The sequence below is a fragment of the Sebastes fasciatus genome, chromosome 10 (genome assembly GCF_043250625.1).
Source record: "Sebastes fasciatus isolate fSebFas1 chromosome 10, fSebFas1.pri, whole genome shotgun sequence".
NCBI classification, from domain to species: domain Eukaryota; kingdom Metazoa; phylum Chordata; class Actinopteri; order Perciformes; family Sebastidae; genus Sebastes; species Sebastes fasciatus.
In genome coordinates, this window is record NC_133804.1 from 18222381 (window position 1) to 18241836 (window position 19456).

The window sequence follows — 19456 nt, forward strand, 5'->3', positions numbered from 1 at the left end:
CTAGCTCCCGAACACTGCTTGCGTGGGCAAATCTGCCCATCTCCAAAACATTAAAGAGCTCTTGCGCACTTCTCCTCGCCAACGAGCCAGATCTGATTAGAGATTTTACGTCAGCCAAAAAAGCATCATCTACTCCTTGTTCTTTTATCGTGCACTTTCCAAAAAAGGGCTGTTTTGATTGACTATGACATTTTACAGAATTGAGTTTGCCATTCTTTCCCAGCAGCGTTAATCCTTAAATCTCCAAGACCATTTCTTTTTAAAGTGTATTTAATCCGGCGTAAAAAAGAGATTAGTCCTACGAAAAGTGTCAAGCTGGCAAAGAATCTCTCTGTTTCAGTGTCTTAAGAATGTGAGTGGCCGGCTGCCAAAAGCTGGAAACGTACACGTCCAGACAGAGAAAAACAGAGTGTGTAATACTTGTGCATGCTTGCTTTTATGCATTTGTGTTTGTGTGCTTTGTCTCCATATGTCAATGACCTCAAATTAGTGTGCATATCGAATGCATTCTACGTATGCGTGTCTACGTGTCATGGTGCACGTACAGTATGTCCCTTTTTGCATGCATACATGGATGTGAATCTGCTGTTATGCTTGAATGCTTGAATGCACACCTGTGCTTGCATGGGAGTGTGACTGTGTACCTGCGTGCGTGCCAAACAGATACGAGAGTGGTTTTATAAGTGAACTTTGGACCTCTTGGGTACACACACACAGGAGGGAGGCCAATTTAGCCTGCGTTGTTTACCCGAGCCTTTAAACAATGACTGGGATGGCAGGTCGTGTTTACTTGCTCTTCAGCGCCGCTTCGAGACCAGGAAAATGACATCTCAAAAAAATGTGTCTTGTGCACTCTGACCGACTCCAAGTTCAAGAGTGGCTTTAAGTGGAAGTATTTCCTGTTTGTTTCTCGGAGGAGAGCTTGAACCTTAACTTTGCTGTCAGCAGATCATCCTCAAATTTAAAGAGAACATTTTATTTGTGGAAATCAAACTAAGGTGCTGGCTTTTATGCTTATTCTCATGGGTGATACCTTGCAGTTACACGTGTTTGTATTTCAAAGCGGCAAATAAAAATGTTCCCAATGAGACAACAGTTTTTGCAATTATTCAAAACCGCTTTGTTTTTCGCAAATTTGCAAAGTAGTGACACCATTAGTGTGATTATTCAGCTGCCACAGCATAACATGCCTGCTTAGTTCATACATTTGCATTCATTACAAAGCGGCGGGCTCAATGAGCTGTTGCTGAGAAGTGTTTATTTCAAGGAGAATCCCATTAGAACATGAAAATAGCTCTGCTCATTTGTTTTGTCACAGTAACTCTCAAAGTTGAGGTTTCTTCCATTTTTTTCCCTGTTAAAAGTTTCCTTATCTGATGAGAGAGTAGTATTGTAAAGGACGGAGGGTGTCGTATCCTGTACAGATTGTAAAGCCCCCTGAAGCAAATTTGAGATTTGTGATTTTGGGCTATACAAATAAAATTGACTTGACTTGAATTGAAGGTAGCCTGAAAGCCACACTGATGGAAGAGACGTCTCCAAACTCAGTGAATGCTTACTGCATGTTTATTTATTCACATGATTTAATTGTCTATGTAAGGTCAAAATGTCACCTCACAACGCATTTGACTTCAACAATGTCACCAAATATCCTGAAGTCAAGTTCCAATCTGTTCCCTTGTCCTCGACCCTGCTGCACGTCTACAAATGGAGCACGACCAAGAAAAAAATGACCAATCACAGAAGCTTATAAGACGTGCGTCTTTGTGTGAGGGGCAGGCTGTTTGGCTTTTTGAAGGCAGGATAGGCTGGGGTTCCTGTAAACTTCCCCAAACAGCCTCTCAGCTCATATCACCATGTTCCCCGGTTTATTTGGATCACGCAGCAGCTTTTGATGTTGATCCTTCCCCTGACGGAGTCACATCCTGAAATATACTGCTCTTGTGTTGCACATAGAAACCCTGCTGAAGTCACACGCATATACAAGAGTTGAACATTTGAGGTGTGTAGAATTCTAACTCCCTTCAAAAAGTAGGGAGAACTTAAACTTAAACGTAATCTGAAAAAAATCATGCGTCGCTGTGTCCTCCGGTGTCCTCTGAGCAGCTGTCAATCACTTGCAAACTCCGATCAAACGATCGGAACTGTTTAGCTGTAAAATGACAAAGTTTGGGGTCTGTCTCCGTTGAATGAACAGCCAATAGGAACGCTCTCTTTCTGAAATGACCTGTGATTGGCCAAAGTCTCCTTACATGGGCTATATTTGTTCTAAAGCCTGAAAACAGAGCCATGAAGAGGTGCAGAAGTCTAGTTTTCTCAGAGCACTTGAATTACAATATGCTGAAAGGTTATTTTTGGAGTTTTTGCCCACTGATGCCAAAATGATTCTGCCAACTGCAGTTTTAAGTATAATGAAACTGTCACTCATAGTATGGACACAGTGCCATTGACATGATGCACTCTACACAGTTCAACAGCGGAGAGGACACACGTGAATGATTCTTAGTTAATCAATAGCCATGCAGTTATCTCCACAGTTGAATCCCACTTACATAAACCGTCCACGCAGTGACACATATACTGTTACATACCACTCGTAGGGAGCCCTACAGTTTGTTGTATAACTGCATATCATCAATTACAGATGTTTTTGCAGCTCCAGGGCAGATGTGAGAATAAACCATAAAACAAAAAAAGTAAATGCACCATGGACAGCCATGCAGTGTAAAACATTGCTAAAGATAAAAAGATACAAACACGGATGTCAAAATTTATGGAGCATGTCAAAATGACAAGATTGAATCATTTTACTGAATATTATAAAAGAAATAAAAGTTAATCCTGGCAGCTGCATGTGGGGACAAAAAGAACAATATCTACTTTTATCACTTGGATTCAATCTTCATAAATTAAGAAACATAATGTAATAATACTTTTGAACATAAATTACTGTATATTTTATTGTAAACATAATTATTTTCACATCAAATATAATGTAATGTGATGTTATGTTACCATTTCATACTTTAAATTAGACAGATTAGGACTTTTTCAGGGGTTTAACAAAGCAGAGAAAGCATCCTCAAGGCTGCCATTACGTCTATTACTTTTTAAAGTGTATTGCAATTAACACTAATAAGTCCCCATTAACTTTACCGGATTGAGCAGTGAGAATGATGATGTAACACGTGTGTTTACGGCCCGAACGTGTTTGTTTTACAGATTTCACGCGGGTGGCCGACATCTGGATATACATTTCTCCTGAAGGAGCCTTAATTGCACTTTCTCATTAACGTTTCTTCTATTAAACTGCAACATATTTCCTTTTAAGACTCAGTAGAATGAAGCCCGCACACATCTGGCCGCGTCCTCGTCTGTCTCGGCCCCGTCCTCTGACGGTAGGGGATCCTCGCCACGGAGACAGGCTGAGGAAACATTGCGTACAGTGTGTACACCATGTTCTCTCAGTCTTCCGCCCCTCTGCTCTGTTTGCATGTCAGCCACACTGTACCTCTGTGGGACTGCACAGACCTATTGCCCCTACTGTGGTTTCTCACACTGAATGGTTTTAATTTGCAATGGGAGAATTATATGAGGTGCTGAATATACATGAGTTCCCCGTTGTAGCACTTCACAGCTGCACTTTGAGTTATATCAGGTTCCCCTTTGAGAGAAAGTAAAGAAGTGGCCTGTGAATGGTTTTAATACAACAGTACAGCTTGGCGAAATTTATGTGCATATTTACATATGAACGCAGCGTAGCTTGATGTCCTACTGCACAGATGCTACGTCTGTAGCAATCAATCCAAGTTTTCAATAGTGGTGCCCCGAGTTAAAACACAAACAGAGGGGGAGATCCCTGGGGTGAACGTTAGAGTACATTCAGTACCAAGGAGAAGTGATCCATGCACTATTTCTATTCATTTTACTATTCCTGCTTTGAACACATTGTTCACAAGTTCCTGTATGTGCACCTATAGATAGTGCACAGTCTACATTTAAATCAAGACATCACATAAATGTTCAGCCCGTTCTCATTCCCAGGGCGTCAAATACCGAGGCTTTGTGACGGCCATCGGCGTGGCGATACATAAGGCACCCTTTAGAGTTAGTATGAAACGCACCGGGCGATCCATTAACTACAATGTAAACCCGTCTGCGGCAACAGTAAACGCTAAGATAAAGTGCGGCGGGAGTGTGATGATATTGTTTAAAGAGCGAAAACAGATGTGGTGGATGGACCCAACAAACACAAGGCTTTCATTCAGGAGAACACCGTTTGTGTCCCTTGCGCTAAGTTTCACTTTAAAGTAACAGCTGTTTTACTGTAGTTTTAAGCCCATGTTGTTTTTTCCTAAACCTAACTATAGTGGTTTTGTTGCCTAAACCTTAAGTGACGCCAGGCGTGACAAAGCGGCGGTGGGATGAGAACGTGTTGCAATGTTACCCTTTAAAAGAATGGCTTCTTTTTGAGGGCGTCTTATGGTCTCGCCTCCCCGGTATCTGTACACTACAGCGTGGTTTTATAAATGAACGTTATACCACCAGTAGAGCAATTGTTATTCTATCATCGCCGTTTTGATTTACAGCTCTCTTGCTTGAGCTGGGGCACGCCGTGTGGAAATAGGAAAGCGGATTGAATTAAGATCTGAGTCATTCCTGTGGTCTTGTTGAGGGAGAATGATATTATTTATTTAGCTTGTACAGATCAGTGGAAGGCAGGCTGATGAAACTTCCTCAGGCTAATATGAGTAACTTAGTGGAAACGCTGCCCTGGTCACTGCTAGCTCGGACTTTGAGGCCAAAGACACACGTAGCTTTACTGAGGTTTTGCAAATGACTTAACAGTTAAGGAAAAGAGTGATATATTTAAAGTTTTCTTTTAGAAGTACTTCAAACAGATCATTGTTTGTAGTTGCATGATTCATCAGAAGACTTAGATATGAGATGTCAGGCACCACAGGGCAGAAAGGGATCGACAGATGGCACAAAATGAAAATGTGTAATACCAAAAGTTTTAGGAAATGTAAAAAAATAAAAATAAAAATAAAAACTTATTGCATGCATGAATTCAGTTGGTATATCGGTATGTTTGTTCTTTTAATGTCTTGTCACATGAAGGGATATTTAATGCTCCTCCATGTAGCCGTTTTAAGCCGTTTATGCACGTTCCTTCAGCAATGACCGCCAATGACTTGTGTCAAATCATCCGTGGGAAATTAGCTGTTGCTCCATCGTCATCTCGCAGGTGACAAAGGATTAGCTCTGATGCTCAGCGGAGGAACTCTGCTGGAGTCTGTGGGAACGACTCCGTGTTTGGATGACACCGACGGTGATAGTTAGCAGGGCGCCTATCATCCAGTTAAATCCAGATCGCGCTGACAAGGCCAGGCGTGCATGAGCGCGCACGTACGCAGGCGAGCGGGCGAACCGCACGCATCGACATACACACACGGGGCAAACAAAAAACACAAGCAGGCACACAAACACACATCGGGGGACGCGGCCCGTCGAGGGCCCGGTTCCCTCCAGTGTTGTCCCAGTTGCTGTTGACTTGGGTCACACAGCTGCGAGCTCAGCCAGACACACGGCTGCAAAAAGATGATGAGAGTGTGAGAGATTGAGAGGGACGAATGGATAGAAGGAAGGAAGGTGGTGACATTAGTATTAGGATACTTTAGAGAAGAAGAAAAGAAAGAGTGAATAAAGATGTTAAACATGGGCGAGGGGCAATTGAGAAAAGAGTTTCTCCCTGTTTCGTTCATGTGTTCAACTTGAACCAGAAACTGCATTATAAGGTGCTTTTATTCGTTGTTTCCAGGAAGAATTAATCAGTCAAATTACTGATTATTTGTCATGAAGATATTGGTGCTGCTTAGGGCTGTCCCGAATACCATTTTTTTGGGCTTCGAAGCTTTGGTGAGAAATATTCGAAGGTATTCAAAGCTTCACAGCGCGGAGCAGCAGGCTGACATGTTCTTCTGTCTGTCTGTCTGAGAATAACTAATAATAATTAATATTGAATATGAATAATGTTGTGTGATTATTCCATATTTCATGGGCTATTTGGGGATTTATACGTTATTATTACATCCTTATTTTACAAAAAAACAAAAAACGAAGCATTCAAATATTGATTTGGAGGTCGATTACCATGGCAACGGTCGAATACTTCGAAGCTTCGAACCATTTAGGTCAGCCCGAACTCTCACTCTGTTGTTTTTAAAAGTCAGTTTTTCATACGTCTTTGACATCATTTCACCTCTTGAAATACTCATGCAGACTGTTCATTGATTCCTGCTGTAAAGCAATTAGGGCTATAAAGATGCCCAGCCATCACATAGCAGACATATTTACATACAGCACAGATGCTGCCAACCTTCTTACTGACATCCTTTTTGCTTATGATGAACATACAGTGTCAAAACCACTTTTCTAATGACTTATTGGTGTAAAAAAAAATCCACAATGTAGCCCAACAGATGACACAGTTTGCAATAAAGATAAAACCTGCCAACTTAGAGCTGATAGCGCGGTATAACCCATCGCTTTGCCTCGGAGCGATTCCGTGAGTATCAATCAGCTTCACAGCACGTACAGTAGATTTCTTAGTCAGCGCCATGACAGAAAGCAACTCAGATTAGAAATGGATACACATCAACTATACGACAGCTGAGGTATACGGTACACTAAAGTAACATAAGCGGACGAATATAAACAGATGGCAGTAAACTCTGTAACCTTTTGTTCTGGGACACGATCCAGCCAACGGTGTATTTATCACACATTCCATGCAAAGTGGCACTCAGTGTGTTTGGGATCCAATTTTTTGAGTATCACTTTTCATGCTATACCTTGTTTTTTATTCCATAAATATACACTCACAGAATCCAACAGCGTTCTTATGTAAACGTTTATGGTAAACTAGGCGACCCGTACAGAGTCAAAGGGCGTTGACACAGCTAATGACAAAGTCCTCTGCTATTTAACACCACATGGCCAATTGCGTCCGCAACCTTTGACCTTTTGTAGAGCATCCAAAGAGCCATTAGTGGGATCACTTAACTGCATCCTGAGAGCCTAATTATCCCTTATCTTTCATAGTGTACATTGTGTAGTGTACACAGATGGGAATCCTATGGGTTATACCGTGCTCTTTTTGGAGGGATGAATGTGGCCTGACAGGGGTTCACCATACCTCCATATTCCCCTAACACACTCCTCTGGGTCTTGGCTCTACTTCAGTATTTTCGCAGTAAATTTAGCCAGGACATTCTCCCCATTATAGCACAAGGTAAATCTTTACATTATGGCCTGAAGCTGTCGGACTGCTGCTGAATCACAGCCTGGTGCCAGATGCTGCCAAGTCCCCAAGCTTGTTAACTGCAATATACTGCACACAGCGGCATTAGCTACAGCGCTGCTTGTCCTGCTTTAAACAGCTATTAGTTTCAATGAAGGTAAATGCACTTATTATCACTTTGTATGAACTCAAATTAAGTAGAAATTAAGCACTAAAGTGGTCCTTTGTATTGTCTGGAGGAATTGAATCAAAGTAAGTTCCTAACTTGTCTTCTTGGTGGCAATGAGCAAAGTTTAGCATCATCCAAAGTCACCCAAAGGAGATCCTCTATCAAGGGACTAATGAGGAACTGTTCCTCACAGATGCTGAAAAGCACAAATGTGAACACAAACACACACACACAAACCTGCTTGTGGTGTCCTCTGGTAACAGCTGCCTTTAAGGATATACAAGGGAAAAAATGCTTCCATGTTTCCTACCATGGAAATCATAATTAAGACCTTTCTGTAGCTAAGTACAGCCTATTAAAAAGTTGGTCCTTTGGCGCCTGTAACTAACAGTTAGCCAAACTGCTTAACACAGCAGCTCAGAGTCATAATAATGCTGAGTTCATGACATAAACATAAACATGAAATGGTATGACATTTGTTTTTTTCTTTTCTCCTCATCCATGTGCTCTCTTTCTTAAAAAATAAATTATCGTGACTAAACACCACATGATAACACCATGAATCGCCAAGTCAGCAACTCTTTCTGTTCTCCTGGATGTGTGTGTGTGCGTGTGTGTGCATTCCCATGTTTGTACAGACAGTATCGGTCATATTTGTGGGAGGATCATTTGTCTGGAATTACATGGCACCATTTGTCTGGCAGATAAAAAGGCAAACAAGAAGCTCCCTATGGTTTGTAATAAACTGTAAAGGAACATACAGTATCTATGATGTCACCCATTGGTTTCATCAGGGGGGAAGTTTCAGCTCACTGCCATCTTTCCCTGGTTGCAGGCAAAAAAAAAGTATACTTTTGGATAAAAACAAGTACTATATTTAGACGAATAAATGTCTTTTCATAGGAAACAGAAGAGGAAACAAATGAAACGAAAGAAGAAAAGGATTAAATGTTCTTGATTTGAAATGAATTGCTCCCCGACATGATGGGTGTAAACATGCCGAGAGCACGACATCCATTCCCCATTCAGAGGCAGTTGAACGGCTGTTCTGGGCAAATTACCCTGAATAACGATTGTGAGCAGTGATAGAAACTGAACTCAGTGAACCGGAAATTCCACCGCTACAAGGAAATATAAATAACATTTTGTTGACTTAGAGGGTGTGTGGGAACATTCACCCTGCCCAAATTATCTATAATGTTTAACTATACATTGCTATGAATCACATTTTTTCAGTTAAAATCCATCTAAAAGGTATATAGACTCCCTATAGTTATTACTTGACATTTATCTCATTATACTTTTGTCTCCTGAATTTATACTTTAACGGCACAAAAGATTGCATTAAATCCTATCTAGTGGTAAATGCCAATATGCAAATGTTACAACCCAATGGACACATCTTTGAAAAGACAACATGCAGAAACTGGTTTTACACCACTGTCTGTCATGTAACACCACACCACCACGACCCTTATGCAATATCCAGTGTCAAAGCCTTCCACTTGTTAAAAAGATGGATTAAATGCAGACAGCGATGTGAGACATTAACACAGAGCTGTCAAACTTGAAAGCAGTTTGCAATTAATCATGGAGAGAGCGGCTTACTTTTGCTGTTACACCTTCACCAACAGCAATAGCTCTCCAAACATCACCAGATTAATTACACCCCATCGTGACAAAGGAGGCTTACTGAAACTGACAAACACGCTTAATCAGAGTTTAAAAGTGTTTAGGGAGGTTGTGAACGCCACACACGCAATCTGAAATGTTGCAAAAGATACCGCTGAACTAATTCATCTGCCTGAGCTTGATTATACTTACAAATTAGCAGTGCTGAACAAGGAACAGTATGTAACATTTTGGGGGATCTATGAGCAGAAATGGAATATAATATTCATAGCTATGTTTTCATTAGTGTATAATCACCTGAAAAAAAGAATCGTTGTGTTTTTGTTAACTTAGAATGAGCCCCAAACACTGGCTCTAGAGAGAGCTTTTCGCATTTTTACGTCACCTGAAGGCCACCGTAGTTCTTCGGCACGCTTGTGAAACTGCGGTAACGTGAACCGCAGAGTGCAAAACCGTGGAAAAGGAGGAGTGAGCAGAGGGGTACTCAGTTGGTTTCAATCTGCAACCACACCACTAGATGCCACCAAATCCTGCACACTGTCCCTTTAAGAGCTTCATAACCATTCCATATAAGTGAGCAAACACTATGATATTTGCTCTCATTTGGTTGCCTTTAATGTCCTGGAAAATCTGGCTCCGGATAAGGTCATTATACGGAGAACAAGTTTGTTCCACATCATGGAACAACGGCTCAACTATGTGTTTTATTACACGTACTACCACTGATTAAATGAGGTATGCAGATAGCAGTTGTTCCTTTCAGGTACACTTAGAGAAAGATCTTTTCCCTTGTCTGCCTGAAACAGACACTCCAGCAGTGTAGAGATGAAACAATTGGCGCCTTTTCAGGAAACCGTCATTTTCATTGTGACTCTGGGGCATTGTGCTCCACTGGATTGGAGACGCATCATGCGAGTGCCAGTCACAGCATGGCCCTCACAGTTATGACTGCATATCCAGAGGTATCGGCCAGCGCTCAATTGTCTCTTTGTGCTACGAGAGCACAGTTGCTGAGAACAAAACAACAGCAGGGCAGTGAGCAAACGGTCAAACGGCTCCTGCCTCTTGAGCAGCTAAGATGGGACACTCTCAGACGCGTCCCGCTGAATTCGTGCCATGCGGGGCCATGCCGCACTCTCCCAGGACGCTGTGCGCCCTCCGCCTGACCGAACCGAGCCACAGGTTCTGCAGCCACTACCAGCACTTCAGCTATCCCGAGAGAGCTATGAGTTACTCGCCCCCTTACTCACCGAGTCTGTTCAAGAGGCCAGATCGGCGGTAAGTGGGGGGGGGGGGACAGCGTTTGCAAGTTTGTCTTGCAGTGTGAGAGGATATCTGGCATGACAGTGACGTGTGACAGTGACAGATGTGCACATTAAAGACAGTTCAGGAGGAGATGGATGGTAACGGCAGTGTGTCAGTGTCGAAATGATGTAGAGTTGTGGATGCAGTGTTTGTCTTGAAATGGCTTGGATTACAATTCACATCAGGGCTGGCTCTAGCCATTTTGGTTCCCTAGGCGAAATTCGGATCTGGGGACCCCCGCTGTAGGGTTATAGGGTTAGAGCTCAAATCCACAGAATCCTAACCCTAGCCCACTCATCAGATCGCAATGGTTTTAAGACAAAAATCAAGATTTTTATTTTCATAAATAACTGTATTTACTTTAATATAAATAAACAATTGGTCCCTGATATTGTTGGCTTAAAAGTGTTTAGTCAGTTTCACTACAATTTACACTTTTATTAACAAATAAGTGTTGCCAGGCAGATGAAAAAGTGTGAGAAAGACAGTTACAGGGGTGAAAAGTGTATTTATTTATTTGTTCAGTTGTTACCTCAATGCAGACGATGACGATTATTATTATAATAATTATAATTATTAATTATTAGGTGGCGCCCTAGGCGACCGCATATATGGCCTATGCCTTAAGCCGGCCCTGATTCCCATGTATGGAAGCACTGGAAACCGTTTTTCAAAATGTTCAATCTTGCCAAATGGAACAGGAAAATTCATCTCCTGTTTCTATCAGCTGTGTTTAACAAGATTGGATGCCACTATTGCACATCTTCATTTCTAAACCCTTGATGATCATGTTGTTGAACAGCCCTTGGATAACAATGTCAGCCCTGTCACCACCTTCTGCATGCACTGCGTGTTTGACACAAGCCACCACACGCAGTATTACACGCAATCCAAGGGCAGAAATTGACAGCCTGTTAAATTTATAGAAAACCCTCACGAGCGAGACACCAAGGCCATGTGCCTCGTTTCTATTCATGGCCCGGAAGACTTATATAGGTGATGTGATAATAATGAGTGCCTCTGGGTGTCCCAGTGTTTGTAGAGTGTTCAGTATTCATTGGTGGTAACCGCTCCTGTTGCCCACACTGACAGCTTCCTCTGAGACGGCCTCTGGCTGCAGCCTATGGCGGGGCTGTGTGTTCTCAGGCCACACTCTCATACACTCCGTGCATTCCTAATTAGTGCAGATGGGTCGCGGTCAAAACCACAGAGGAAACAAAATCTATCAGTTTGAGATCACTTCTCGGTCAAAAGGATGCCTTTCTTTTCTTTTTACAACCAGTGTTTCGTATTAGGCTGTACTGTGTTCATCTCAAATTTGGTGCGGATGTTCTGGGACGTTGGCGGCATGTGTTCAGCCTCATTCTTCTCGGTGCAAATGAATCACAGTATTATATAACGCGGTTGGCTCTTGCACAGGGGACATCAGATGGAAACCGTGGCCCATCGCCTAGCTGTAGTGACTCACTGGATTTGGCACGCGTCAAACATGGTCGCAGTAAGTTCCACAGAAATAACCAGAACCAAAGGAAGCATTAAACTCTTTAGAAGTGCCGATTAGGGCTGCCAACCGATTAAAAATAGTTAATCACGATTAATCCGATGATTGTGCATAGTTAATCGCGATTAATCGCACATTTTTTACCTTTTCAAAATGTACCTTGAAGGGAGAAATGTCAAGTATTTAATACTTTTATCAACATGGGAGTGGACACATATGCTTGCTTTATGCAAATGTATGTATATATTTATTATTAGAAATCAATTAACAACAAAACAATAACAAATATTGTCCAGAAACCCTCACAGGTACTGCATTTAGCATAAAAAAATATGTCCAAATCCTAACATGGCAAACTCAACAACAGGCAACAACAGCTGTCAGTGTGTCAGTGTGCTGACTTGACTATGACTTGCCCCAAACTGCATGTGATTATCATAAAGTGAGCATGTCTGTAAAGGGGAGACTCGTGGGTACCCATAGAACCCATTTACATTCACATATCTTGAGGTCAGAAGTCAAGGGACCCCTTTGAAAATGGCCATGTGAGTTTTTCCTCGACAAAGATGAGGGTAATTTTAGAGCATTATTTAACCTCCATCGCGACAAGCTAGTACGACACAGCTGGTACCAATGGATTCCTTAGTTTTTTCTAGTTTCATATGATGCCAGTATCTTTAAAACTGAGCCCGCTACAACCGGAAAATTTCAAGTTGCGTTAATGCTTTAAAGAAATTAGTGGTGTAAAAAACGTATTTGCGCTAACGTGTTATTATCGCCTTAACTTTGACAGCCCTAATGCAGGTACAATTCAAACCGTAATCGCTGTGTTGTGTTGAAATGCCTTTCACTTGTTCATGTTGTTATCAAACTGTGATTAAAGCAGGCAGAGCAGGAAGGTCATGAGCATCCTGGTTTGCACCGGCATCATCTTACTGCATGTGGCTCATTAGGTATATTTTACTTGAACCGTGCAGGAAGGCTCCCCGTTGTCTGTATAGTTTCTATCTCTGCATCTCAGCAGAGCCTGCGGGCAATCGGTGTGACTCCCCCCCTTCCTAAATGGGACTATCACAGCGGGGCAAGGTAATTCACCAGGCCCACATTGCCAGAACAGGGCCTGATATTAAACCTGGCAGCTGTACTGTCACAGCACGGAATCTGAGACGACAGCCACTACGGGCCCTAATACCCAGTCAATGCGCTTTCTGCTTAGCCCTGTTAGGCCTACCAGGAGTCAGCCTTTCCACTTTAATTATTCTGTTACATAACACAACTCTTGTTTTCCTCCAAAAAACGTGGCATTTGTTATCATTTTAAAGGCTTTTCCTGTGCAGCGAGACCTTTTAAAAAATGTGCATGGAAAAACAGTTTTATAGCGTTATATTTATACATGGATTTCACGGGATATGCATGAACCAAATTTATACACTGTTGGACACTCAGCAGAGAATTTCCATGAATGTTATTTTGACTAGCTGGTAAAGTCGTCGGTGCTTTGGCAGAAAATTTACTATGCAACAGAGGCTCTCTAATAGAAATTTAATTGGCTTATTATCGGTATTGGATCAGTTAATTGTAACAGCGAAAGGGAACGTAATGTGACAGCTGAGAGGCTCCGAGCAATTACATTAAAGCTATTAAAACCTGCTTGGACGCCTCACTGAAAACAAAGGTCTGTTGCTCAATACAGCTGCCGGTGCTCAGTGGAAAACAACTGTGAAAAGAAAGATAACAGGTGTGTTTGTCTCTGTGGTCGGTTTACCACAAATTGTTTATCACTGTTTTTCAGGATGTTCGGGACAGTTGCGTCACATGTTGTACGACGCGAGTTCAAAAGGCGATGTGGAGTGCAAGAGGTCATACATCAGAGACTTAGTCCTGTATGCCATCCCAATGAGTAGATATTGATACTAAATATACAACACATGCATTGCAATCTGTGTCACCCTAAAATATCCTTGACTGCTTTGTTGTTTAGTCCACACATTAGGGTGAACTACATAAAAACTAAACAAAAAAACAAGTATGGCATGTAATCAGTAGCCTATTAAAAACATAAATTATTGAATGAATGAATGAATGAATGAATGAATGGATGTAGATTGTGCTCGGAGACTTTTCCATGTGTTTTCCGAGCAGTAAAAACAACCTGGAATTGTTGATTTATGGAAGCAGGAAAAGGTGTATGGAAAATTTCCTGTGGTAAACACAGTGTCCAGGAACAGAGCCTTTGTTATTGATATTGTCCCCTATGGGCTGGTGTATTCTACATCTTCACCACTAGAGGTCGATATAGTTCGGATATAGACTTAGGGGAAATTTACCAGGAGAAAGGATGGAAAAGTACCTGTACACAATATAATATGCATATGTGCAGATGGTGCAGGACATTCCTTTATAGCATGAAGCCCGCTGGGACAAACAATACCTGATGAGAACAACATGTGATTGTTGTCATTACACTGCAAATAATCAAGGGCAGTTTGCAGACGTATTTTAAGTCGTAAAAGTTTACATATGCCAAGAACTAATAAATGAATAGGCCCACTATGTAAAAATACATATTTAAAGAAAACAAGTTCAAGTTCATTGATTCACTTGAGCATCAGATGCTACAAATCCTTGTGACACTGCGACCTTTCTGTGGCCAAATTGGGTTGTTATTAGCAACACCAGTGACTTATTCATGGTTATGCAGACCTACTGTGATTACATTAGCTGTTATGATGTTGTTTGTTGCAGTGAGTGCTGATTTGGGTCTGTGGGTTAACTGCAGCAGCAGAGGAAAAGTTCAGAAGCAGGGCTAATGTTATGCTGCATTCAAGTGCTCCTCGTTTTTCCGAATTTCGCCTTTGTTTACTAATAGTAACTTAATACAACCTAATATTCATTGTTATTAATGGCCTAAATTAACCGGTTGAGTTGGGTACTTTGCACATTGCCATTGCAGAATAAGGATGATACGTGTATTGTCTTAGTTGACCGATAACACTGAGTTGTTTTGTCTTTGTTGTTGTTTGTTGATGAGACCCATTCTTCTGGCTGTCATAACCATACACCAACAACCACAAATATATAAATAAAATATAATAAAAAAATATAATATCAAAAAAGCATTGGGAGACCAATTATTATTATTTATTTAAAATTTCAATTAAAGTGAAAGTATCATACAAATGTGAATATAAAGTAATAGTATCATTCGTTCTTTAAATTACAGTAGTGCCTCTGAAATTAATGCATTGATATATATACACACATTTTTTTCTCTTCTTCTTCTTCTTTTGTATTGTCCATACTATGATGAGTTAAAAATTTCGATTTTAAATCAAAATGTCTGTTCAAAATCCAGAATTGTTTTGGTGCTTGGATGATGACAAAATGGAATGGCTATTTCATTTTAATGCTTATAAGTTGTCTATTTGTTGCTCAAGCTTGGAAAAAAAACGTCAGGATGGGTTATTTGTTTAGTATCATATGTCATTTATATTGCTGCTCTGGTTTCTTGCCTTTGTCTTTTCTTTATTTTCTAAATAATGGTGTCTTGGGCTTGGCATATTATCAAATCAAATCAAATATATATATATATATATATATATAATTGAATGGCTCTTTATTCTGCACAATAGCATCAACACAGAGGAAAAAAACACATCCTCCTGACAAGTAGAGTAAAAGTCAAAAAGTCTCACAAAACAGCAACTAAAGCCAGCCTTGTGAATACCTTATTATTTTATTAGGACGTGACTAATCGTAGGCTACTTTATTATCTCCCCCTCGAGGTATATTATTGTGTAAAAAACACATGAGGTGTGGACGTGTATTTAATCTTGGTCCAGGTCCTATAAATATTGTTTTTCCTACGGCACCTGAACGCTCCACAAAATCTGACCCGCAAACTCATTTGCATAAATTATGCTCGCGTCATATGACGTCAGGAGGAAAGTCATTGAAATAGCAGCCGGCGGCAGAAATAGCATCAGATCAGACAGTCGCTCGTTTACACCAGCGAAGCTCACACAACACAACACACCGACACAGCACTGCACTGACTTAGTTAGTGCATCGCTACGAAACGATCAAAACACACGTAACCGGATAATTTTACAGTTACTTAGCTGAAACCAACCAAGTCGCAAACGTGGCGAGAAGCGTGATCCAAACGAGTCTGGTACTCAACATGAGCGCGGAGATGTTCGGTAAAAGCCCCATGGAGGTGGCCGTCTACCAGCTGCACAACTTCTCCATCTCCTTCTTCTCCTCCTTACTCGGAGGAGACGTCGTGTCGGTCAAACTTGACAACAGGTAAATATATCCCGCATACGGTCGCCATCCAGATGTTTTTAATGCGTTAATTAGTCAATTAGTTATAAAGTATCATTCTCCTGCAGGCCTTTAACGTTATACTGTGTTTTCAAGATTCAAGATTCAAGCCCTTTGTCATTGTTTAGTACAGCGAAATTAGGTTTACGGTGCTTAAAAAGATAATGCAATAAAAAAGAGTGCAATATAAAAGATAATACAATATAAAAATACAATATGTATGTATTTCATACAGCGGTTCAAAGACAAATGTGCAAAGTCTGATATAGTTTGTTATTACAAAATGCCTCCAAATGCTGTCAGCCCACAGCTGTCTTTCTTTCTCTGCTTTCTGCTGTTTACTTGGACTCTGAACTCATCATGTATTTACTGTCTCACTTCCTCATAACACATCTGTGCTCCTTTCAATATCACCTAAAACACTCTCAAAGCAGTTAATCTGCAGTTTTATGCTTTACAAAAACAAAATTAGGCAACAGTTTTCCTTTCTGTTTTGCAAAACTTTCTGTTTCACTATCACAAAAACGCAACAAAAGCAGCAACATGATGCTTGTTTTCTTAACCCTTTCATGCATGAATTATGATATCCTCAGTCAGGATTGTTTTACTAAGTGTTCTTATTCATCTTTAGGCATGAAAAAAAAATATTGACTTTCATTTTTCTTTCTAAACACACATTTTTTCAAGGAGTTTTTCCAGGAGATGTCCACTTTGAACCTCAGTTTTTGGAGGATGAGTTGACATGAAGTTGTGTGTCTTTGAACTGTACATTTATGGCCTTTTTTCCCCTCTCTCTGTTCTGCAGTGCCTCTGGTGCTAGCGTTGTGGCCATCGACAACAAGATCGAACAGGCGATGGTAAGCTGAGATAACAAAACACACACAGACATGAGAACAGGTTGCACTACAGTACATGCGTGTCTTTTGTTGTTATCCTCATTTGTGGTATCAGTACAGTATAGAACAGCCTATAAACCCACTGACCTCCTCAAAATGCAGTTTTACCTTCAATGCATTCTGCACAAACCCCCCAGCTCTCTAGGAATGCTCCAGGAAGTCTCCGTTATGTGAAGGCAGCCCAGGCTTACTGCATGCTTTTATTCATGCGACAAAGTAGAAAACAAGTAGCAGCAGGAAATCCAAAACAGAGAATTATTGAAAACACCCTCGAGTCAAAGTTGTAACATGTATGCTGTATCTTAGAAGAGCTCCATGTCAGTAAACAGCCAAAATGGTGCAGAAAGATATACTCTTGACAGCATTGTTTATTTGCTCATCTGTGCAGCCAAGAACAAAAACAAAAACAGTTTTTATATACATCTAAACTGATCCATCTCCTCTCCTCTCTTTATTATGACAGGATCTGGTCAAGAACCACTTGATGTACGCGGTGCGCGAGGAGGTGGAGATCCTCAAGGAGCAGATCAAAGAGCTGGCGGAGAAGAACAACCAGCTGGAGCGGGAGAACTACCTGCTGAAGAACCTGGCCAGCCCGGAGCAGATGGAGAAGTTCCAGTCTCGCATCCCGACGGACCTGCCGCTGGACAATCTGAGCTCTCAGGTGACCCCGGACCAGCACAACCGCCAGCAGCAACCCTGCGGCCTCAGCGCCGGCTCTGCTGTATAAGTGGCTCTGCCTTGGGGCGGGCAGAGCCACTGTCTCTTCACAGTAATGGACCTCCATTTTTGAACGCAAGCGTTTCAAAAAAACATCGCCGCCGCCGAGAACCCCCTTCGTTTAAAAACAACGAAGGTTGAAGCATCGGGGCTGTAAAATGATCGATGGGACACAAAAACGAACTGTTGAGCACAACACAGAAATTAAGACGCTCTGGCTGGTGCGGTGTCGGGCCTCGTCCTTTGATACCGTCCAACTCTTTGTCGTAGTCTCTCTGTGTAGACAAAAGCGCTGAGAATAGAGCGAGGGCTGACTAGGCACCGACGAGTGCTTGCTTCCAGACAGCAGGACAGCTTCCAACAAACACCCTTCGCTCTAGAGAGGTTGGGTGTGCGGAGGTGTTGATCGGGCTCGCCCTGCAGGTGCTAACTCGGAAAGTGTCGGGTGAGGTTGCTCCCTGCTCACCCCAGAGGAGAACCGTCTGTCCTCCCGTGTCCTCAACGAGAAGAGCCCCATCACGTGGATTTTGTCCGATCTCAAAAAGTTTCAAGGACTCCCAGCCGCACATTTCAGCAACACACAACAAGGACTTCTTCCTGTACCTACAATGTATTGTTCATGTACATTTTAAGCATAACAAGAATAATCAACAGGATAAGCTTAAGGAGGTGGAGGTTAAATGCAGTATAGCCTGTTCGACCGCTGCAGTAGACTGATCAGTATACTGTCATGATTCATAAAATGTAATCTTGTATTGCAGTCGGGGGGCTTGCTGCTTTATGGGGGGAAATTAATCCTGCTATATCTTTTAGATTTTTGTTTGTGATTCTGAACAAAAATCTTGTTTGTAAAATAGGAGCATTGTACAGTTTTGTAATCTTGAGGTGGGGCGACAGGCATAATCTGCCCACCTTAACTCTTCACAGTAAAAGGGTAACTACAATGTACATAAAACGTCCAGAAGGTAGTGGAGATGTCGAGCGAGCAGAAGCCAGAATTTTAGTCGCTGCAGATGCACTCCTGATTTTTTTTTTAGCAGCGTCATCCAGTATCTGGTCTGTGTCGCTCCGATGACAACTTGAAAACGATGGCATGACAACAGTGCCTGTCCTTTTTTAGTAAGAGAGGAACACATTTCCACACTGAGCTCTGTTGTTGTTGTTTTCTAGCTACCAAAGACTTTTTTTTTTTTTTTCCTCACAACAACAGAAGCCGAGTAAACCAGAACCATGTGTACAACTTCACAGGGAGAAGTCTTGTTTGTAGCTAGAGCTAAAGTTTCCATGTATTTTGTTGTTGTTGTAAAGATAACGGTATTGTTGCTGTAAAAGTATCCTCGAAAGAGTTGTTCACTATGGTGTTTGGATACGACTGCACATTTGCAATAAACCTTATGTTTACATAATACGATACAATGGCACGCTGTCTTTTGTTCATTAACTGCGCCCACATAAAAAATGAAAGGTTTATGATTTGATATGTGGCACCATCACAGACTCCTGGCAGGAAGGTTGACTTAATGATCTAACATTATGATTTTACAATATTATGAAAATACAGTATCTTTTATATCCTTAACTAAATAAATAGCCAACAGTTTTTG

The 19456-nt window shown here is 41.4% G+C and overlaps 1 protein-coding gene across 3 annotated transcripts in view; it reads left to right on the forward strand.

Moving 5' to 3' along the window:
* tsc22d3 (TSC22 domain family, member 3) overlaps positions 1-19263 on the forward strand; it is a 41288-nt gene extending 22025 nt beyond the window's left edge. The window contains exons 1-3 of one of the 3 annotated variants that reach the window (XM_074648706.1): positions 9993-10382; positions 17042-17093; positions 17596-19263. In XM_074648706.1, the coding sequence (XP_074504807.1) occupies positions 10183-10382; positions 17042-17093; positions 17596-17862 (519 nt within the window). In that variant the 5' untranslated portion in view covers positions 9993-10182 and the 3' untranslated portion in view covers positions 17863-19263. Of the gene's footprint in view, positions 1-9992; positions 10383-15694; positions 16219-17041; positions 17094-17595 lie in introns of those variants that run through there. The other 2 variants (XM_074648707.1, XM_074648705.1) reach the window with 2 other exon arrangements.
* Positions 19264-19456: the final 193 nt, after the last annotated feature.